The 24,843-nt window shown below is 39.7% G+C and overlaps 1 protein-coding gene across 4 annotated transcripts in view; it reads right to left on the minus strand.

Moving 5' to 3' along the window:
- Positions 1-24,843, minus strand: part of LOC6495749 (disintegrin and metalloproteinase domain-containing protein 12) — a 573,836-nt gene that overhangs the window by 189,302 nt on the left and 359,691 nt on the right. For all 4 annotated transcript variants that reach the window (XM_044717324.1, XM_044717323.1, XM_044717322.1 and 1 more), the window contains one exon: positions 5,441-5,587. In XM_044717324.1, the coding sequence (XP_044573259.1) occupies positions 5,441-5,587 (147 nt within the window). The remainder of the gene's footprint in view (positions 1-5,440; positions 5,588-24,843) is intronic.

Raw genomic sequence — 24,843 nt, forward strand, 5'->3', positions numbered from 1 at the left:
GTCAAAAAAACGCGCGTTTTAAATATCTACTATTTAAAATGTATTAACAAAAAATATACCGTTAGACTTTTATAACAATGCTTAAAAATGTTTTTCTCCCAGTAAGAAAGGAAAGCTAACTTCGGGCGGAGGCGAAGTTTATATACCCTTGCAGTTGAGTCGCAGTCCGCTAGGTGGCGCCACGCATCTTATATTATTAGATATGTAGCGGATCGTATATAGTTGGCCGATCCCTATGAAATTTGGCATATCGACTTATTTTGCCAAAAGAGGAATCCATTGAAACTCTCATCCTTCTAACTTGAAAAACAACGAAGTTATAGCATTTCCAATCAATCAGTTATATGGCAACTATAGGATATAGTCGGCCGATCTTTATGAAATTCAACAAATCAGATTTTTTGCCAAAATAGAATCTGTACCAAATCCCATCTTTCTAACTTAAAAAACACCAAAGTTATGCCAATTTCGATCAATCAGTTATATGGCAGCTATAGGATATAGTCGACCGATCCCGGCCGTTCCGGCTTATATACTGCCTGCAAATGAAAGAAGGATGTGTGCAAAATTTCAACTCGATATCTCTAAAACTGAGAGACTAGTTTGCGTAGAAACGGACAGACGGACATGCTCATATCGACTCAGGAGGTGATCCTGATCAAGAATATATATATCTTATAGGGTCGGAGATGTCTTCTTCACTGCGTTGCACACTTTTGACCAAAATTATAATACCCTCTGTAAGGGTATTAAAAGCGATTATGGAACTCGCTACGCGAGGATACCTCTAAAAAAACCAAAAAAATCAGGAAAAAAATTCAATTCTAAAAAAATAATAGTTTATTGATAGTAAAAAAAAAAAAAATTGGGTGTGTCAAGCCTACGCAAGACAGAAGTGAAACTTCTAGTATTCCTCTCTCTCTATTTTCATTTCATCATCTCTATTTTCTCTCTTAGGTTAGTTTGAAAATTAGAGGTTAAATAATTCAACGACGAAGCATGAATTTGCTTTTTCTAATATTTTCTTATAGATTAATGACGTTCGATTAATGTATAGTTCCAAAAATTTTCAATTTATTCACAAGTATACAATATTACATAAATAACAATATTACAATTATCATGAAAGGAAAGCTAACTTCGGGCGGAGCCGAAGTTGATATACCCTTGCAGTTCAGTCGCAGTCCGCTAGGTGGCGCCACGCATTTTAAATTATCGAATATCGAATAATATCGCATATCGAATTATTTTGCCAAAAGAGGAATCCATTGAAACTCCCATGCTTCTAACTTGAAAAACAACGAAGTTATAGCATTTCCGATCAATAGATATATAGCGGATCGTATATAGTCGGCCGATCCTTATGAAATTTGGCATATTGAATTATGTTGCCCAAACAGTAATCTGTACCAAGTCCCAGCTTTCTAACTTAAAAAACACCAAAGTTATGCCAATTCCGATCGTTGTATGACAGCTATAGGATATAGTCGGCCGATCCTTATGAAATTTTGTACATAAGATATTTTGGTCAAGTATAACATGTGTGGAAAGTCCCAACCCTCTATCTTAAAAAACACCAAAGTTATGGCATTTCCGATCAATCAGTTATATGGCAGCTATAGGATATAGTCAACCGATTCCGGCCGTTCCGACTTATATACTACCTGCAAAGGAAAGAAGGGTGTGTGCAAAGTTTCAACTCGATAGCTCCAAAACTGAGAGACTAGTTTGCGTAGAAACAGACAGACGGACAGACGGACAGACGGACATGGTCTTATCGACTCAGGAGGTGATCCTGATCAAGAATATATATACTTTATAGGGTCGGAGATGTTTCCTTCACTGCGTTGCACACTTTTGACCAAAATTATAATACCCTCTGCAAGGGTATAAAAATTACAAAGAAATTACAATGACAATTTACCAATCATGTGCCATTTTCATTGTCAATTTCATGAATATCATTTCCTAATGTCGTGATAATTGGGTTACGGTAACTAAAGTGCGAGATATATACGTGAGCACTTAAATCCTTAATGAATCGTGCAAAAACTGCATCGATTGTTGTCCCGTGTCTAGTCGTGCTAGTGTTCCTATCATTAACAATATCCAAATTGAGTGTGTTTTTGAAAAAGTTCAATAACTCTACAGATTCTTCCCTCGCGAAATTAACATTAAAATCTCCCGAAATGATCATAGGAATTTCGTGATAATTCTTATTCAATAGCCTGGAACCACCCTCTGTATATGGCAGAAGCACATGGTGGATAAAATCTTTGATATCAGTAATCGATTTACCTGGTGAGATATAAATCGACACCATAATAATTGTTTTCCCATTAGCCAGAGAGCATTCTGAGGCGTGGCGCAGTTCGCTGGTGTCTGAGAGAGAGGAAAGAAGAGAAGAGAGACAACGTTCGTGAGCGGCTCCCCCACCTCAACAAGCGCATATGGTGAGAGAGGGACAGTGAACGGTGAGCGGTGGTGGGGGTACCCGCATTTTTGTGTCGATCCTGACTCGGTTTTACTCCGTCCCCGAAAATCCATTACGCGCCTAAAGAAGTTTCACTTCAATAATAACATTTTGTGTAAATAATTTAACCTAGAGGGTCCTGACGGATATTATTCTTATTTCAGCAATTTACGCAAGGAAGAGCATCATCTGGATCGCTTACATAGCCGGGATGGAGGAGTAATGGTATGGGGAGCCTTTTATGGCAACTGCGAACTGCAGTTTTTAACCCCAAAGATGAACGCGGAAAATTACAATTGCGTTCTAAAAACTGCATTTTCCGTTTTTAAAAACTTATTTGGGAATCTCAAATGGCATTTTCAGCACGACAATGCCCCAATCCACACAGCCAGGACTGTAAACGCTTGGATTCAAAAGGAAAATGTCAGTGTCCTGGAGTGGCCCCCATACTCCCCAGACATGAACATAACAGAAAACGTCTGGGGATGGTTAGCTAGAAAGGTGTACGAGGGTGGCAAGCAATATGCTACCAAGGAGGATTTAATTCACAGTATAAAACAGGCCTGGTCAACAATAACGTTGGACTATCTCAAAAACTTGTATGACTCTCTTCCCAATCGAGTTTGCGAAGTCCTTGTAAACAAGGGATGGGCAATGCATTATTAATTAATATAAGTACCGCGGAAACTGTGGGTGATAGAACCTACGTTTGTTCTGCATTTTGGTTTAGGGGAGCTTGAAGGTTATGAGGCAGGTGAAATTATGTGTGGAGGAAAACAAAGTTGGAAATTGTCAGCCTGTGTAATCAGTGTCTTTCCTTAGAATAATTACGTGGACTTCTAATGGTGTTTCAAAAAATATACTCGTTTTACATGAATTTATATTCCACAATAATATCGTCGTAATATTCCTTCCAGAAAAGAACCGCTCTAACAAATATGATTAAATTTATAATTAAAAAAGTAAAATTAAATAAAACAAGAAAGGAAAGCTAATTTCGGGACGGAGAAGGAGTTGATACACCCTTGCAGTTAAGGTTGTGCCATTTCCGATCATTCAATCATATGGCGGCTATAGGATATAGTCGGCCGATCCTTATGAAATTTTTTACATAAGATATCTTGGCCAAATATACCATGTGTGGAAAGTCCCAACCTCTCACTTAAAAACACCAAAGTTATGGCATTTCCGATCAATCAGTTATATGGCAGCTATAGGATATAGTCGTTCCGACTTATACACTACCTGCAAGGAAAAAAAGGATGTGTGCAAAGTTTCAACTCGATAGCTCCAAAACTGAGAGACTAGTTTGCGTAGAAACCGACAGACAGACAGACAGACAGACGAACCTACGGACAGACGGACATGCTCATATCGACTCAGGAGGTGATCCTGATCAAGAATATATATACTTTATAGTGTCGGAGATGTCTCCTTCACTGCGTTGCTCACTTTTGACTAAAATCATAATACCCTCTGCAAGGGTATAAAAATTGTCAACTTCTAGTTCTTTGGGGCCGCTCCTATTCATCATTTTCATCAATGACATCTCCTCTTGCTTTCTTTATTCGAACTTTTTGTTATACGCGGATGACCTTAAAGTGTTTAAGGCCATTAGCTGCATTAGGGATAGCTATCTACTGCAGGATGATTTGCGCCGAGTCTCTCCTTGGGCGCCATCAATCTTCTTCCTCTAAATTTAGCTAAATGTCATTTCATTCGTTACAGTAAGAGGGCGCTTGACTTATGTACTTCCTATGCAATTGGCAACCATGACCTGCAGCTCAAGGAGGAGGTGGTTGATCTTGGCGTCCTTTTTGACTCAAATTTAAAATTTTCCAGCCATTTAGATTTTATAATGCCTAAGGCGTATGCCATGTTGGGTTTTGTAAAGCGGCACACAGACCAATTCAAGAGCTCGTACGCGAAGCTTAGTGTTTACGCCGCATTCGTCCGGTCGAGGCTGGAATATGCCTCTATTATTTGGAGCCCCGCAAATAAAATAAGTTCCAATAGAGTTGAGCGGTTGCAGAAAAAAGTTTTTAAATTTTCACTTCTCCCTTTAAGGTTTGTGGATCCCCTACCCTCATACCATAGCCGGTGCCTTCTCCTCCACATATGTACACTTGAGGATCGACGCACTGTGGCAGCTTTAACTTTCATCAATAACATAGTATTAAGCAGCATTGATTGCCCAATGTTATTGGGGCTTATAAACCTCAATGTGCCCCAGAGGGATCTTTGCTCGTTTGCTCCCTTTCGGATTGCTTGTCGTAGGGCCAATTACCTTTTGAACGAGCCTATTGATAGAGCATTATCATTTTTTAATACATTGCCGCATAGCCTCCGAACTAAGTGGGGCTCAGATAAACAAGCGTTTACGGTCTTATTGGTTAGGCATTTCTTAAGTAGTATGTAAGTTAGATTGTATAGTAGCCATGTAAGATTAAAATAATTAATGGCGAAAGAGAAATAAATAATTAAATAAACTCAGACTTTCAACCTATTCAGACGACGCAACCGTACTCAGCCGCATAAAATCAACTATTAAATAAGCCCTTTATCTTTTTAAGGTATACGGTTGTCAAATAGAAGTCTATAAACAAAAATGCAGAATTTTCCCCGTTAAAAGTAAACAATACCACAGTCCCCGCAAAGAAGTTTCGTTCTTGGGAGAAAATCTCGATAAAAACTCACATGACGCACTGGCGTTTGTCTTGATTACCGAGTCCTGACGGACAAATCCGTACTAAAACCTGTTTGGTCATATGGTTTCCAACTTTTGGGAAATTCCAGCAAAAGCAATTGCGACAAGATCTAACAAGCCCACTAAAAATACTGTGAACAATAACTGTGGTATGTTAAAAACGACACCGTGGTATGAAGTGACTTGTTTGGTCTTTTGTGAGCTGCGGATATTGTACATTTTCACCACTTTAATCATTTTATAAATCTGTATATGCTTACCGAAAGATCCCCGCCATAAAATGGATGAATAACAAAAGTTTCATTTCCAATATGTATGACTCCGCTGACACCGTTACATGTATGAAATGCTGCACTTGCTCCCGGATAATCCTTGACTGTTCCGTGATAATAGCAATGTTCGATGTCCTATAAATACAAGTTAAGTTTAACTGTATTCTGTAATTTATTAATACATACAGAAAAAAATACATACAGAAATTAATTACTACGCAAAAAATAATAGAAACTAGAAATTAAAGCTAACTTCGGGCGGAGCTGAAGTTGGTTTACCCTTGCAGATAGGTAACAGCTTATATTATTATATGTTATATATAAATATCGGATCGTATGTAGTTGACCGATCCTTATGAGAATTTTACCATCAAATCAATTTTCTAATAAGAATGTTGGAAACTGCCCAAGCATATTTAAAAATAACAAGTTTGTACCATTTCCCATCGTTACATGGCAGCAATAAGATATAGTCGGCCGATCCTTATAAAATTTTGAATGTCGGATAAGGTTGAAATTATATCGGTAGAAAGTCTCATCCATTTAGCTTAAAAAAAAAACAAAGTTAAGCCACTTCCAATCATTCAGTTATATCACAGCTATAGGATATAGTCGACCAATCATTATGCAATTTTGTAAATAAAAACAAGATACCCTTGCAGTTAGGTAGCAGCTTAAATTATTATCGGATCGTATATAGTTGGCCGATCCTAATCAGAATTTCACCATCGAAAGAATTTTCTAATAACAAGGAAAGCTAATTTCGAGCGGAGCCGAAGTTGATATACCCTTGAAGTTAAGGTTAATATGGCAAAATAGAATCTGCATCAAGTCCCATCTTTCTATGACAGCTATAGGATATAGTCGGCCGATCCTTATGAAATTTTGTACATAAAATATTTATATATATATATTATATTATGTGAAAGTCCCAACCCTCTAACTTAAAACACACAAAAGTTATGGCATTTCCGATCAATCAGTTATATGGCAACTAAAAGATATGGTCGACCGATCTGAGAGCTTATTTTGCATAGATACAGACAGACAGACAGACAGACGATCAAACGGACATGCTTATATCGACTCCTGACATGCTTATATCGACTCAGGAGGTGATCCTGATCAAGAATATATATACTTTATAGGGTCGGAGATGTCTCCTTCACTTCGTTGCACACTTTTGACCAAAATCATAATACCCTCTGCAAGCGTATAAAAACCTCTGTGGAAAACCTCAACTTCCTAACTTAAAACACCAAAGTAATGCCAATAGGGCAGGCAGCGAACGGTCACCTTCTTATCTATTGATTTTGCATATCGAGATAAGAGTGCAGCATCACTTATGTGAAAGCTTTTTCTGCTAGCATAGTTAGATTTGCATGGAAATGTGAAGCCGAAATTTATAAAAATTTTAAAATTCTTTAAAAAATAAAGTGTAATTTGTGGAATTATCGGGATCTATTAATTTGTTTTTAGTGAGTTTTGCCTGTTATGTTTTACATTAAATGCAGTGCCTTTTTATAGCCTTGCAGAGGGTCAAAAGTGTGCAACGCAGTGAAGGAGACATCTCCGACCCTATAAAGGATATATATTCTTGATCAGGATCACCTCCTGAGTCGATATGAGCATTTCCGTCTGTCCGTAGGTTCGTCTGTCTGTCTGTCTGTCGGTTTCTACGCAAACTAGTCTCTCAGTTTTGGAGCTATCGAGTTGAAATTTTGCACACATCCTTTTTTTCCTTGCAGGAAGTATGTAAGTCGGAACGGCCGGGATCGGTCGACTATATCCTATAGCTGCCATATAACTGATTGATCGGAAATGCCATAACTTTGGTGTTTTTTAAGTTAGAGGGTTGGGACTTTATGCACATATTATATTTGACCAAAATATCTTGTGTACAAAATTTCATAAGGATCGGCCGACTATATCCTATAGCTGTCATAGAACGATCGGAATTAGCATAACTTTGGTGTTTTTTATTTTTGCGCGGTTCCCACTGCATACGTACAGCCCACCTCCCGTCCAACCGACCGAGGGACGCTGCCGCGTGACGTACGGCTCGAATCGCGGGAATAGATCCGAGATAGATAAGCGAGGATTAGGAGAAAGATATTACGAGGAAGAGTGTTGCACAGATAAGGCGGTAAATATAAGCGATTTAAGATTGTTAGTAGAGCAAAGTGACAAGATGTGGTAGAGACCATAGTCCGAACATAATACCCTGAACGGATCGTGTTGGGCATATGTCGAACTACAATGGCTGAGGAGTAGAGGACGAAAGTTTCTGGTCCTTCTACTAGGAATGTTAAAATTTAAGCGTGTTAGTAAATGCTGGCTGTCTATATTTCCATAAATAAGATTATATAGAAACATGACACCCAGCATCGTTCTACGATTTGTTAATGATGGTAAGTTGATTAGTAAAAGTCTACTATGATAAGAGGGGAGGTAAAGATTTGCATCCCAATTAAGTCCCCTAAGAGCAAAAGTAAGGAAGTTTTTTTGTACAGATTCAATGTGATCTTGGTGTACTCCATATTGAGGACTCCAGACACACGATCCATACTCCAGAATCGGACGGACCAGTGATGTATATAACGTTTTAGTTATGTACGGGTCATTAAATTTTGTTGACCATCTTTTAATAAAACCAAGCACACCCATAGCTTTATTAACCATGGTAGATACATGGTCGGTAAATTTAAGTTTCAAATCTAATAGGACACCTAGATCGTTTACCTGAGTTAATCGTTCTAAGGCGTTCCCATAGAGAAAGAACATAGCCTGGTGAGGACTAGATCGGTAAAAAGACATAAGTTTTCATTTCGATCCATTAAGCTTTAGGTTATTTGCTAAACACCAATTTTGAAGTTTATCCAAATCGGATTGAAGTCTAGACTGGGCGCTAATGAATTTATACAGAAGGCATAGCTTAACGTCATCAGCGTACATAAGTACAAGTGAATTAGTTAAGGCAAGGGGCAAGTCGTTAATAAACAGAGTAAAAAGTAGGGGTCCAAGATGGCTTCCTTGGGGCACCCCCGATGTGGCGCGGACTAAACGCGAGGTAACATCTTTAAAGAAAACACGTTGGGTTCTCCCTGATAAGTAGCTCGAAATCCACATAAGATCAGTTGGGAATCCCAAAAGACTGAGTTTACTTATAAGAAGCGAATGGTTAACAGAGTCAAATGCTTTACTGAAGTCAGTGTATATGACGTCTGTTTGTAAGCCATTCCGGAAGCCATCCGTGATAAAAGATGTTAGCTCCAATAAGTTGGTAGTGGTGGAGCGGCGCTTCATGAAGCCATGCTGGCACGGAGTTATTATTGAACTACATAGGTGTTGCAAATGTGGAGTGATAAGTTTTTCAAAAAGCTTTGGAATTGCTGACAATTTAGAGATGCCTCTATAATTAGCAGCGTCGGATTTTTTCCCTTTTTTATGCAGCGGAATAATGAAGGATTCCTTCCACATAAGGGGAAAGATCGAAGTTTCCAGCAATAGATTAAAGAGTTTAACAAGCGGTTTGCACAGTGCCTCGGCGCAGTACTTCAGAACACAGCCTGGTACTCCATCAGGGCCTGGCGAATATACGGGCTTAACCTTAAGAAGATCCGATAACACACCACTTTGATCGAAAGATGGGCAAAATATAAGGTTTTAAGTTAGAAAGATGGGACTTGGTACAGATTCTATTTTGGAAAAAAATCTGATTTGTTGAATTTCATAAGGATCGGCCGACTATATCCTATAGTTGCCATATAACTGATTGATTGGAAATGCTATAACTTCGTTGTTTTTTAAGATAGAGGGTTGGGACTTTCCACACATGTTATATTTGACCAAAATATCTTATGTACAAATTTTATGTAAAAACATAAGGATCGGCCGACTATATCCTATAGCTGTCATAGAACGATCAAAATTGGCATAACTTTGGTGTTTTTTAAGTAAGAAAGATGGGACTTGGTACAGATTACTTTTTGGGCAAAATAATTCGATATGCAAATTTCATAAGGATCGGCCGACTATATACGATCCGCTATATATCTAATAATATAAGATGCGTGGCGCCACCTAGCGGACTGCGACTGAACTGCAAGGGTATATCAATTTCGGCTCCGCCCGAAGTTAGCTTTCCTTTTTTGTTTTTTATAAAAAATTTTTTTTCATAAATTATCTTGAGGTCGGCGGCAAACTTCGGTAAGTGAATACCACTGAAAGAAATTGTAACCTATTTATGATAACACAGTAAATTTTCGTAAGGCATCTTGAATAGCTCGTATTGATGCAATCGCAATTTTCAAATTCTTATTTAAAATGTAATTAAAACTAATTAATTTAATTTAATCCAATATTAATAAATACCCCTCTTATGCATATATATAAATACTATGAATATGAATGCTAATGAAATTATCTGTAGTAGATGTTAAGGATATATTGCAATAGCTAAATAGTAAATTCATAATATGGTAAAATAAATTAAGTTTACTACAAATTTTATTTTATTTGAAACTTCATGAAGGCTTAAAGCCATTACACATCCGCCACCGAAACTTCAAATAGCCATACTGGAACCACAATTAGTATCGCAAAGGATTGTGATATGGGCCGAACCAAACGTCGCAGATCTCGCCAAGGTCGGGTGGGTTAAGAATAGGGTATAATGAACATATATTACCCTACAACTGATCAGAGTCATACGCTCTCTACTGAACCTGATTGCATTTAAGGGGATTTGTTTCTTTTGTTTTCTTTTGGATTTGATTCTGTAGTACAATCATCCGGGTTTCTTTATTAATTTTCTAGCTAGTGGACTTGAATATATTTTGATGATGTGTGGTATGGATACGTGAAAAGAACCACCTCATCCATCAACTTAGTCTAAGATCACAAGAAGTACACGCCCTTCACTCTCATCCATGCGTCCCCAATTTATATCCTCTGGACCTTGCAGAAGATCTTGCAATTAACAACAGCCCGCACACTCCCGCACATTGCACAATAGCGACAATATCAATAAGGGTAAGATAAACTAAACTTATTATGTTTTAGTGCCAAATCAATGCAGTGGCTGCTTCCTCACCCGACATTCTACCCCCAGTTGAGACCTGTCCTACAATTTCATCCCTATTGCCTCATTCAAGGGGCAATAGGCAATTGGCGCTTGGGGGTTCCAGATTTGGTTCTAATCACCGCCACTCGAGATACTCCATCTCCAAGAACTGAGTTGTTTCTCATCGCTTATGAAGGGTTGAAGCAGTTCCTTTAGCTCGTTTTTACCTATAACAAAATATTTTGCTTTGGTCGCAAACAAAATTTAAACTTACATAATCTGGCTTATAATAAAATATACCGCTGGATGACGAGATCCTCTTCTAATCTAAAGAGCCTTTATGCCAATAACACAGTGCAACAGTGATTCTGAACTTTTGAAGTGACATAGTAGGAATTGTTTATTGGGTCGAGTTTATCACAAAACCATATATGAAATATTTGTAACACCCTAAAAATCTTGATTTATGGTTAAAAAACCGTTTTCGGGACTTTTTAGCGCTTAAAAATTCCTGAACGCGTTTCGATTTTAAAATTTCCGGTGTTTTTCAATAGTCAAATCTTAAAGCTTTTGAAAAAAAAAATATACCTTAGATTTTGTTAAACAAAAAGGACAACATTTTTACACCTGAAACTGAAATTTTCGCCTTATATTCGTGTTTTTCGTATTTTAACGCTAGTTTTTCGGTACAACTTACTGAATAAACGGAGCGCTCGCTAGGTTGAATTGACTTTTTTTGGGAAAATCGTTATAACTTCACCCATTTTCATAATTTTTTGATATAATTTATCTCGTTTTATTCAGAATTAATGAGACAACATTGATATGTGGCATAAATGATAGAATTTTTGTAAGTTGTACCGAAAAACTGGCGTCAAAATCCGAAAAACACGAATAAAAGGCGAAAATTTCAGTTTCGGCTGTAAAAATTTTGTCCTTTTTGTATAACAAAATCTAAGATATAATTTTATTCAAAAACTCCAACATTTAACTATTGAAAAACAGCGACGAATTTGAAATCGGTTTAAAAAAACACGTTCAAGAATTTTTAAGCGAAAAAAAGTCCCGAAAAACGGTTTTTTAACATTAATCAAAATTTTTAGGGTGTTAAAAATATTTCATACATGGTTTTGTGATATACTCGACCCAATAAACAATTCCTACTATGTCACTTCAAAAGTTCATTCAGTTTTGTTTTTTTTTTGTAACACTGTGTAATAGTTGGGTTTCAGACTTGATGTCGCTAGCATTGACACCCGAGAGTTTGTGGCAAACTCGCTGTTAGAACTTGTGCACATAAGCGAATACCCGCTGCAGTGCTGTAAACGAAATAGCGTACTTGGAAATACGTACTAGTGGGTTTCTTATTGAAGCCCTTCAAACGAAAATAACAAGCGACAAGTCACAGTATCCCAAGCGAGGTTCAGAGTCTTCGTGAAATTGCTGCCAACATCAAATCTAAGGAACGACTCCCAATGTTCTTCCGGCCAGACAGCACTTCAGAAAAGTTAGAGCACCGTTTTCTCAAACGAAATTTGCCCTTGGCGAGGATCCTTGATGTTTGCTGCATTATGTTGACAGTTTCATCTGTAAAGCCACCTCTGGAAATAAGATCATCAATATAAAAATCGCGACGCAGAATGTCGGTACGCTTGAGAAATTGAGACTGCTGACAGTATACACGTCAGACATTAACATGTCATCATGGCAACGAATACCCATGGTGGCAGCAGATCAAAAATAACCATCAAAAATAACCCCGATCTTAGTTGTTTAAGTGTCCTCCTTCAAATGACAGAGGTGCGGTAGGAAGTTTTGTACTAGCCGGGACTGAAGACGTATGCCCCAACTCAAAATACTCTTTTATAAACGCAGCATACTGATCCTTCAATTGAGGATGATAGCAAAGCTTTCTTTTAAGGAGGAGAGTGGGAGTAAAATTATGCTAGCAACTGCATTCAACGGAAGCCTCACAGAGAAGGCTCCTGACTCGAGCCGGATCAAGTAATGTTGGGTTGGCCGGAATACTCCAACTGGAGACATCCAAGCTGAGATTAGGCTAGAATCCGTGATGTTGAGGGCGATGACAGCGTTGACAACGGCCGAATATTCGGAGCACCGGGACCGTAGGAGCACATCGACAGAGAATCCGTATGTCGCGAAGCCAGTGATGCCAATTCCAGTCACTGCCATGTAAGATTTGCGTCTACAAAGCTGTAGCTGACTTGCCAGTCTGGAAGTAATCACATGCACTTGCGATCCTGAATACAATAGAGCTCGGCAAGGAACAGAAACTTCAGCGCGTCTTCGAACGAGAATGTTCGCTGTAGCCAGTAAAGCTCGTCGCTGTGACCTTGGACAATTAGTCCATTAGCCGTGAATGGACGGAACAACCGAAGGCTGGCTGCTGCATGACTGTATTTCCAAAAAATGCAGTAGGCTGTAATGCCTCTACCCACAACTGCGACAATTAGCTGCGAGGCACTAACTAATGATGGCCAGTTTGGAGACATTTCCGACATAGACCGAGTCGCCTAGCCTCGCTAAAGCGGCTTTCAGAGGGTTTAACAGAAATCTGGGGCATGCAGGCACTATGTGCAGACACACCACATAATATACAGGCAGGGGAAGGTGAATTAATGATGATATAGGACGATCTACTATTATTTACGACTCTACGTCTTCCCATATGAGTGCCCATATGAGTAGGCGGTCATGGCCAGTGGCCACATCCATAGCGTCCAGAGTCCTGCATCGCTGCTCCAAAAATTCAGCCATCGACTCCCAAGTAGGGATTATGTTCGAGCTCGAGGCATTTTGACCTTCCAACCTGGACCTGAAGGAGCACTTCGCACTAGTTCTATTTTATATTCATGAAATTGTTAATTTTATTAATTATATCACGTCGGGGTCACCAATTGTTTGGACATTGAGATTTTTTAATAGCGTTCGAAATATTAACACAAAATTATGTATCCTTAAAACGTTATATTGTTTATTTTGCGTGCATATAAAATGTAGCTAGACGAAAAGATCAGATTTATGATGCTTATGCAATGAGATAAGAGGCGAGAGTACCCGCTTTAGACAACAGTCTGAGCGAAAGCTCGCCAGCTTAATGCTAGAGGTAAGAAGTTGAAGACGAGCGGCCGAGAAAAGTCAGCTTGCGACCAACAATAGCGATGAGATAAAAAAGATAAGACAAACTATACTTTTTATATTTTGGTGATAAATGCCTTGGCTGCTGCCTGACTCGTCAAGTTTAAACAATAAAAATTCATGATTTATATCATGTATTGGTATATTATTATTATATTATGTATATTAGTACAAGTAAATAATACTAACAATAAAATTTAAAGCTGATCAAAAGATAAGAAAACATGCTAAATGTAGTCAAATTAGTTTTTTTGCTTTTGTTTATTTGGTACTATTATGCCTAAACTGAGCTTACAATGTGACTGATTTTGTTCCAAAGATATGGTGTTTCTTTGTTGTGCTTCTTAATGAAGTGTATGCATTTTTTGATCGTAGGTACCATTTTGCGTTTCTATTGAAATGCTAGGAAGTTTAGAAAAGAGGAAAAGAAATTAAGAAAAATAGGATTGGTGCAAATCATCATTTTGGGTATAAGTTTGAGTCGTAAGATCTACTCTGGTTTTCTTAAATGCAATCCGGGTTCAGCACATAACTGCACCGTTAAATGGCGTGCAAAGTTAGCTTTCCTTCCTTGTTATACCCTTGCAGGAGGTCTTATAATTTGGGTCAAAAGTGTGCAACGCAGTAAAGGAGACTTCTCCAACCCTATAAAGTATTTATTTTCTTGATCAGAATCACCTACTGAATCAACCATCTCCAATATATTATATACTAGCTGCCATGTAACTGAACGATCGGAAATGGCACAGCCTTGCTTTTTTAAAGAGGATTGGGAGTGTTTTCAAAATTTTTATTAGAAAACTTATTTGATGGAGAAACTTTCATAAGGATCGGCCAACTAAATACGATATCATATATATAATAATAAACTGATCAACACTTTAAACACTTGGTGTCGCATAGAGGATCGCATTTCGTCCTGGACAGCTCGATATCCACTGCATCAATAATGGAGGCTAACTCAGCGGGTAATGGCATCAAACACAAACTCCAAATTTGGGAGTTTGAATTAATTTGAAAGTTTGTTTTTCGGTTTTTGAGAATTTATTAAGAAAAGCGATACAATGTGTATTATTCAAAACATTGTCCATCATTAGTCACAAAATTTTCCTATCTTTCTGGTTGCATATGGACCCCGCCAAGGTACCAAGGAATCCATTCCCCTTGGTATCTTCGTAAGATGTGAAGTGCTGCTCAGCCAAACCGTCCGTCATCGATCTGATAGATGATAGTCAGAAGGGGCTATGTCGGATGGAAACTACCCATCTTAGAGTTTCTAACTATGTTTTCACCCGCTTTGCAACATTTGGACAAGAGTTATCATGATGCAGAATCACTTTAAAGTGTCTATTTACGTATTGTGGATTTTTTTCTTTAGTGCTCGGCTCAACCGCATTAATTGTAGACGATAGAGGTCTCCAGTAATCGTTTCGTTTGGTTTAAGCGGCTCATAGTCCTATTAAATCTAGCTCGTCCCATTAAATACAGAGCTTGAGCTTGGAACCATGAATATTCGGCTATGCTGACGTCGTGGAGGCATGTGCGGGTGGTCTCCATGATTTTTTTCTTTTTGGATTATCGTAACGGATTTCAATAACCAGTACAATGCAAAATACAATACAATGCAAAAATCGTTTCCTTTTATGCCATTGAAGCAATTTTTTGCACATGCCAAATCGCCGTCCAAGGTCCCTCGGCTTCAACTCGTATGGCACCCAATTTCCTTGCTTTAGAATAATTTCTGATTTCTTGAATAATTTATATTTGAATAATTTAAAAGCCCCTTTAGACGTTTGCTCAACGTTGATAAGCCATCACTGACCGACACTTAATGATTCTGACAATTCTTGAACGGCTTGACACAGGTCATCAATGTGTATTGCCTCCAATATTCACGCTTTTTCGGTTGACCCGGAGGCTTTTTGTATTTCGTGTCAAAATCACAACTTTTAAACTGACAAAACAAGTCACATGTAAAAATTGATGGAGCATGTAATAACCTCAGTAATATTATGTTGCGCTTCAAAAGCTTTTTGCTTCAAATGAAAACACAGAAGTAAACCTTGTGGGAAACAAGGTATATTGTTGGAATCCCGCAAAATGCTTTTTGTTGGAACGAAAGTCAACATGTTGACAGAGCCAAAATAGCACCTGGTGACTGCTGGCTCTTTACTCCGGAAGATCAGCCATAATGAGTTCCAGCTACCGAAGTGTAGTGCGGAAGCATCGGATACATTTGTGCAATGCATTCGTCACCGTTTTCCTCCCCCGAATTGGTCAGTATTGTGATCGAATTATAGTTAAGAGAGCACGAGTCCCTGTGTGTAGATTCCGCTCATGAAAATCGACAATTATAGCCAGAATGAATGGATGGCTTCTAGGCAATATAATTGGATTACTACTATCAAAATCAACTATGTCAACTATAACAACCGTCCACACTTAACAGACAGAACTTGTCCAAAAACGGAAAGGATGAGGCAGGTATGCTGGATGACGAGATCTCCCCCACATTCGGGGAGATCTTTAGCCTACTCCCCGAATAGAGGAGTAGGCTCTTTAGCCTACTCCCATTCATAGTAGCATTATTGACTTGATGTCGCTAGCAGTGACACTCTTGTGGCGAACTCGCTGTGAGACCTTGTACACTTAAGCGAAAACCCGCTGATGGGTCAAAGACGTAGGATTATACCGCCATTCCATCGTCCTAATCAACTAATGGATTGTAGAAACCCGATTGGCGACAAAAACATTAAATCGAGCGCCAGAAAAAATAGTTTCTTGCGTAGGCCTTCAACTTCCACTACTTCCAACATAAGCCGAGCCAGCAATTCTGCTTCAGATAACTCCAGTTTCGGCACCGTAACTGTTTTTTGAGGTGCGACTCGGGAATGTGAGCAGAGTAAATGACGCTCAGACCCTGCACCCTTGGATACGATATAAACGCAAGCACCATAGGCTTCGATGCTGGCGTCACAAAATCCATGAATCTCAATCACCAATCGGAGTGAAGAGCTTGAGGAAGACTTAGATCCCAGGACAGCTTCTGAAAGATTCGACAAAAGCTTCTTTGTCTTCGTAATGATAGGACCGATAAGTCAAATTGGATCATACAGGCGGGCGATTGAAAAAAGGTCGATGCACCTAGTGGGTTTTGTGGTTGACTGAAACCCTTCAAACGACAATAGTAAGCGATCAGGTGCAGGCTTCCAATCGAAAGTCTTCGTAAAATTGCTGCCATCATCAAACCATAGGAACGACTCCCGAACTTCTTCCGGCACGTCAGACGACTTTCTCTCCACATGAGAACCGCCCCCACACACAACTCATCCAAGTCGGGTTTTCTGTAACATCGGTAAGCAGGCTAAGAGCTGGATTCAGCTCATAAAATGGATTGGCTCTGATAAGTAACTTGCAGCCTCCTTTCAATTCTTGGCGCATACGTACTTCAAAATAGTAGAGCTAAAGTGAATAATAAAGTTTTATATAAATTTCATTAAAATATTTCTAATATAAATGAACAATTGCCTGTGGACAAAATTAAGACGCATAAATTATTCCAAAATCACTGTCGCCCCCTACCCCTCGTTCTCGATATTGTAAATATATGCCAATAAAATAGATAAAGTGCAGCCAAAAATTATTTTATATATTTGTGTTGAGGAACGGAATGCATTTGGGCAACTTTGTATCTATTCATGCTGCTGAGATTTAGGCAACATGAATCGCATTTCCCCTTAAGCATATTGTAAGAAATTCTATATACAAATAACCATGGCAACGCTGATCGACGCGTCGCCATTTTCTTATGTACTTGATAATTTCCCTTTCCCACACATAAATCCATGTATATATACCTAAGGCATCAATGCGCTGCGTCGCATTTAGTTTGTTCAGTTATTTCTTAACCGTCAATCAATAAACACGGAAGTCATATACAGTCCACTGAGAAGCAGTTTCATTTCTGACCATAGTAACATTTGGTCCTTCGAGCCGGATTGACTGGAGGAATAATTCACCACTACACGGAATATTGCCTTAAATGGAGGAATACAAGTTGCTGGTTGTAGGCCGCCGCAGACTGAAGGGTACGATCACGAGGATCATGTCCTTAGCTGAGCGTTTACCTGCAAAACAATGAAGGATGGAATCGATGTCTTGTTGGATCGACTGAATTTGGCATGGAGCGACTTCGAGAAGATTGGCGACAGGATATCGCTTCACGATGCGGTCGATGGGTACGTAGATCCAGCCAACGACTACGAGGAGTACGAAGGAAGGTACCTGAGAGCAAGGGAGTTACTTATCTCAGGAAAGCGCTCACTGGAGCCACAAACAAGCACTCAAAGCAATGAATCAATGCCGGGTAATGGAGATGCACTTTTCCGGTTACTACAACAACAACAACAGATGCTAGAACGAATGGCTGTTTCTGAAGCAGCAAGGACACCTATTTCACAGAATGACGCAATGAACGCGGTAGCAACGCATAATGAACTACCGAAAATTCAAATCAAACGTTTTTCGGGAGACTACAAGGAATGGCCGGCATTTTGGGATATCTATATAAGCACTATCCATAAGAAGCGACAACTATCAGATACACAGAAGTTCCACTATTTGAAATCACTATTGACCGATGAAGCAGCGAATCTAATTGCACATTTGCCAATTACTGACAGCGCATATGAAACAGCAGTGTCGCGTTTAAACGAAAGGTACGACAGACCACGCCATATTGTGTTTTCATTATTGGAACAGTTCACAAAGCTACCGGAAACAACAAAGACTGATGTATCAGTGCTAAGGAAAGTGACTGATGGAGCAAACGAAATAGTTCGTGCATTGGACGCAATCGGGGAAAACACACGTGATTGCTGAATCATTTTTCTAATTTTGCAAAAAATGGATGCAGAAACACGTCGCAAATGGATCGAGGACAGCCGCGATCTAAAATCACCAACAACCAAGGATTTTTTCAAGTTCCTGGATACACGCTGTGAGGATTTTGAACTCAGTCAACGACAAAGCATCGGGGATGGCAAGATCTAAAGGTTACCGCACACGTTCTAAGTAAAATCACATCTTCGCTGCAGAGACACAATGTCGATCCATCATCACTCAATGTGTTCAATGGATTCCTGATGGCGGATACCACCTTCGCATCAGTGGCCCCGACAGATATTTTATTGGGGAGCGACTACGTTTAGGCCACCCTAACCGGCCAAAAGATGCACGACAACATGGGCAATCTTATTGCCATATCTTCAATATTTGGATGGGTCATCACATCGGTTGGAGTTAATCAGTCTCCAACAACTACAACTCTATTCTCCACATGCAACATTGACACTACACTACAACGATTTTGGGAGATAGAAGAAGTAAGCTGCTACGCACACAAGGATCCCGACGAAGACAAGGTGGAAAAACATTTCCTCGAAACTCACAAAAGGGATGACGCTGGAAGGTATATAGTCGAGCTACCTTTCAAAATAGCAAACCCGAAATTTGCAGACACGTTCCAGGGAGCGCAATCCCGCTTCATGGTTGTAGAAAGACGACTACAGCGCAATCAGGATTTACGAGAAAAGTACATCAAGTTTATGCAGGAATACATCAGTCTTGGCCATATGCACGAAATCAGAACGCCAAGCTTCGATTCAGGCAATTTCTTCTATTTGCCGCATCATCCTATAGTTGGGGGAAAACTTTGGGTCGCATTCCACGGGTCATTTAAGGACGCCAACGGAGTTGCACTAAATGACGTATTACACATTGGGTCTAGTATTCAACGCAATCTCTTTTCCGTATGCCTACGCTTCAGAATGTATAGATACGTATTCTCCGCAGATATAGTCAAAATGTTTCGCCAAATTTGGATAAGCCCCGATCATCAAAACTATCAAGGTATTGTTTGGCGAGAGCATCCATCAGCGCCTCTTAAGCACTATGCACGATTTACTTACTGGATCGATCAACGAGAATGAGCTAATAGCTATTAGGAATGAGTTATTAGAACTTATGTCACACGCCAAATTGGAACTCGACAAGTGGGTGTCCGAACGAGAAGAAGAAACAGTAAAGGTACTTGGAATTTAGTGGAATTCAATCGACGATCAGCTGATGTACAAGACATGCTTGACTTCAAATCCGAATTGTACTAAAAGGCAAATCCTATCAGATGCGCGTATCTTTGACCCTCTTTGCTTATTATCGCCGATTGTGGTTCAATTTCAAATCATGTTTCAACAGTTATGGCTATTGGACCTGGGCTGGAATACGAAGCTTCCACCAAACATTGCCGAACCATGGCTCAAGTGCAGAGCAGATCTCGACACGCTAAAAAAGCTGAGAGTATCACGATTTGTTCCCAACAGGGAGGACTCGATTGAACTACACGCCTTTTCCGACGCATCAACCAAGGCATATGCTGCTGCTGTTTACTGTAGGTTTCGACATGAAGACGGAACATATTCGGTTTCATTGATGGCTGCCAAAACTAGGGTAGCACCACTGAAATAACAATCACTACCACGTCTGGAGCTGTGTGGAGCATTGCTGCTAAGTCGCCTGGTACGATCACTCAAGGATGGTTTACGAAACAAGGATATACAAGTTTACGCATGGTGTGATTCAACAATTGTATTAACCTGGTTATCATACCCACCACCGAAGATGAAAGCATTTGATTGTGCATCGAGTGGAATGACGGCTACTCAGCTCATGGAATTTCACCTCTGGTGGAACGGACAAGACGAATTGAAGACCACAGCTCACTCTGAAGGAGATGCACAATTCATTATCAGAATTTGACGAACTAGTCCACCGCGCCTCATCCTGGCAAAGGCTGGTACATACCGTGGGCTATGTTTTACGTTTTATTCAAAGACTGAAAGAGCCGCGAAAACGAGCCGAATCCACGATACTGTCTTTTGAAGAAATCAAGGCAGCACAAGTAGTATGCCTGCGGAACGCACAGGCGTGCTTTGGAGATGACAGAAGGCTTATACAAAAGGATCAACCACTGCGAAACAGGTCGCAGTTATTCAAGCTAACCCCGTACATTGGACAGGATGGTCTGCTACGAGTTGGAGGCCGTTTGAGGAAGTCCCAATTACCAGAAGAAGTCAAACACCCGATATTACTTCCTAAGGCACACCACATTACGAAGCTAATCCTGGAACACGAGCACTGGGTAAACTTACGCCCAGGCACATCTGCACTGTTTGTAATAGTTCGCCAACGATATTGGATAATTGGAGCACGCAACCTGATAAGAAAGGTCACCCACAACTGTATCAGATGCTTTCGTCAAAGACACCATACTACGCATCAACTCATGTCCGACTTGCCAAGTATCAGAATCATACAATCACTTCCCTTTGTCAAATCTGGATGTGATTACGCTGGACCAATTACTCTCAAGGATCGAAAGGGTCGCAACGCTAAGAAGTCAAAGGGATATATATGCCTCTTCGTGTGCCTCGTCACCTCGGCACTACACCTGGATCTAGCCACTGATCTCAGCACGGAAACATTTCTGGCAGCTCTGAGAAGATTCATGTCGCTTCGAGGAAAATGTGCACAAATCTACAGTGATAATGGCAGGAACTTTGTCGGAGCAAGGCGAGCATTGGACGAGATGCAACAACTCCTGGCATCTTCACAGCATAAGGATCGAGTCTAGCAGTCATTGGCAGATAAAGGCATTAAATGAGTCTTTATTCCACCGTACGCACCTCACTGGGGAGGAAAGTTGGAGTCTTCCGTATGATCAGTCAAGCTTCACCAGCGCCGCGTTATTGGCAACACTATTCTAACGTTTGAACAGATGCACACCCTATTAGCACAAATAGGTGCAGTGGTAAACTCAAGACCACTGTACTATACACCGGACACCGACGTCACATATCTGTCTCCAGCACACCTGTTGACAGGCAGATCATTCACAACAATTCCCGAAGGCGACATGAGCTACATACAGGAAAATCGACTGGACTTCTGGCAGGAAGTTCAAGCACTATACCAAGGGTTCTGGAAGCGCTGGCACCAGGATTATCTAACTACGCTACAGCATCACCCCAAGTGGGGAACCCCGCAACCCAATGTGGAATTGGGATCAGTTGTACTCATCAAGGATTCGAATATAGCAGCCTGGCCACTTGCAAGGGTCATCTCAACTCACACAGGAACAGATGGTAGAGTTCGTGCTGTCAAATTGAAAACTGCTTCAGGAGAAGCAACTCGCCCTATAACCAAGATCGCAGTTTTACCAAGTTCAGAAACGATGTTTCAGGGCGGGCCGGGATGTTGAGGAACGGAATGCATTTGGGCAACTTGGTATCTATTCATGCTGCTGAGATTTAGGCAACATGAATCGCATTTCCCCTTAAGCATATTGTAAGAAATCTATATACAAATAACCATGGCAACGCTGATCGATCGCGTCGCCATTTTCTTATATACTTGATAATTTCCCTTTCTCACACATAAATCCATGTATGTATACCTAAGTCATCAATGCGCTGCGTCGCATTTAGTTTGTTCAGTTATTTCTTAACCGTCAATCAATAAACACGGAAGTCATATACAGTCCACTGAGAAGCAGTTTCATTTCTGACCAATTTGTGCATAAATAATTTGGTCAGTCGCCGACTAACAACCATCGTGAGCAGACGTCAGTTGCTAATCAAATAGTGTCGCTATCAGTGATTTCGATCCTCTTTTCGCTAATGCATTCGTTCGCAAAATCAAATTTAGTTCTCTCCTCTATATTCTTCGACCGCGAAATATGTCTAACATAAGCCTAGCCTAGTCTTAGTTAGACAAACATGGGGGGCCCTGGGCCACCCAATTTGGGGAGCACTCGGTTCGCTGCTCTAGCTTCGAACGTCAGCCTCCCACCCAATAAACGAAAACAGCCTCAAAAACTCTACTCTGCCTGACTTTCCGGAACTTACTACAAAAAATACAACGAACCCCAAATATATTATAATCTCCGCCAAAAAGAGTGACAAACCTATTTCGGATTACAATTGCTTTTCGGTTCATAAAGCGCTTAAGCTTATTAATAATAATTTTGCTTCAATTTCTAACCTAAAAGACGGAAATTTGTTAATGCTAGTTAACACTGAAACAGATGCAAACGTGTTTATTAAAACAACATAATTGCCTGGGTTATGCGAAATTGAGTGCAAGCTTGACGAATCTTTAAATTCCATAAAAGGGACAATCTACGCACCATATTTAAACGGTATCCCCGAAGACGAAATCGTTGAGAACCATAACCCCCCATCACCTCAAAGGTAACTGACCTACGGTAACTGTACCCCCAAATGCATTAATTGTTCCGAAGCTCACGCCGCCTCTGATAAGAAATGCAACGCATACAAACAGCAAAAAGAAATACTAAAAATAAAAACAACAAAAAAATGTACAATGCGCGAAGCCACAAACTTCTTCAGAGCTTATCTACCCAAAACTTCCAGCCCAAGCAGCTATGCAGGCGCTTCTGCGTTAAAGCAGCACGAAAATAAAATGAAAACAGAGACAAAACGAAATAACCACTTGGTAGACACTATTATTTCCTATGCTGACGATTGCCACGTTTCTGGCGACTCTTCTTTCCCTCTCCATTCCTCTCCCCAAAACTCTAAATCATATCACAATAACTCTACAAACAAATCAGCTGCTCCAGTTGAACTCGCGAAAACATCAAAACACACAACTAACAATCAGTCCCGGTCTTCTTTTTCATTCACTACCTCTACACTAAGCAATATAAACCTCGAAAATATTAACTCTGACATTGGCTCCCCGGAGTTAATGACAAACAAAACGAAACATATCTCTGATCTTGACTGATCTTAAATAAATAATCAAATCACAATTATAAAAATAATATAACTAGGCCCCTGTTGACATATAACTTAAATAATTTAACACTTATCCATGAAAATTAAAGTTATACAATGTTGATCTCACTTAAGCCTCGCCAGTCATCTACCCCTTCTGTAAATGGTTGGCCCTCCCTAACCTTTACGGAAGCGATCACTTCCCGATTCTCACAAATTTAACCAAACAACATAATTTCGCAAAAAATAAATTTTCCCCCAAATACAAAATAGAGTTGACAAATTGGGATAAATTTAGTTCAGTTTGTGAGAATCTCTCACAATGTCCATCCGATAATAACATCCCTTTACAAGTAGCCAAATTCACAAAATGCATAAGAACTGCTGCAAACCTTTCAACCCTACACTTATTCAAAAAAAAATTGTTGGTGGAACAAAGAGCTTCAAAAGTTACAGAAAATGAAACAAAATTTTTGGCATGTATACAAACATCAAATGAACGACGCAAACCTTATTTCTTATAAAAAAGCCAACGCATATTTTAAAAGAGCCGTTAAAACAGCACAAAGGAAATCGAAGCCTTTACTTCCAACATAATCCCACTGGCTACAACAAAGAAGGTTTGGGCTTACATTAAAAAACTTGTTGGGGCCCCATTTCAACAAATTAAATATGTACTTTTATCCAAGCTCAAAAAAATGTGCTCTCCGAACCATTTGAAATTGCTAACGAATTTGTTAAAAAATGGTTGGAATATTCTGGGGATGAAAATTTCAACACCGAATATACCCGACTAAAACTATAGGTAAAAAGGACTTTTCTCTTTTCAGAAGTGTCTCAATCGCCATTAGAAGTGTCAAATTTCCGCCCCATCTCTGTGCTTTCAAGCCTCAGCAAAACCCTCGAAAAAATGCTAGCCCGTCGACTTATGTGGTATATTACCAAAACTAAACGTCTAAGTCCGAACCAAGCCGGTTTTAAGCCGCAGCACAGCATTATGGATTCCCTGCTACTCCTACAGCACCTTGCGTCCAAAAAAAAAATCACATCACCATGTTGGCGACTGATTTTGAAAAAGCTTTCGATGTTCTGTTTTTCTGTTTATAAAAGCCTTCGAAAAAATTAATAACATTATAGCAAAGCATATGTGAACAAGTGAAATTAATAATGTACATATGCAGATGACGCTATTATTGCAAGCCAAATCTAAGACCTAATACAATTATGTTAAATAACATTCTAATAACTATACTAGACGAAATTAATAATTGGGGGCTGGGTTCTGATGCAACACTTTCTCCAAACAAATG

The sequence above is a fragment of the Drosophila ananassae genome, chromosome XR, assembly GCF_017639315.1.
Source record: "Drosophila ananassae strain 14024-0371.13 chromosome XR, ASM1763931v2, whole genome shotgun sequence".
Taxonomy (NCBI): domain Eukaryota; kingdom Metazoa; phylum Arthropoda; class Insecta; order Diptera; family Drosophilidae; genus Drosophila; species Drosophila ananassae.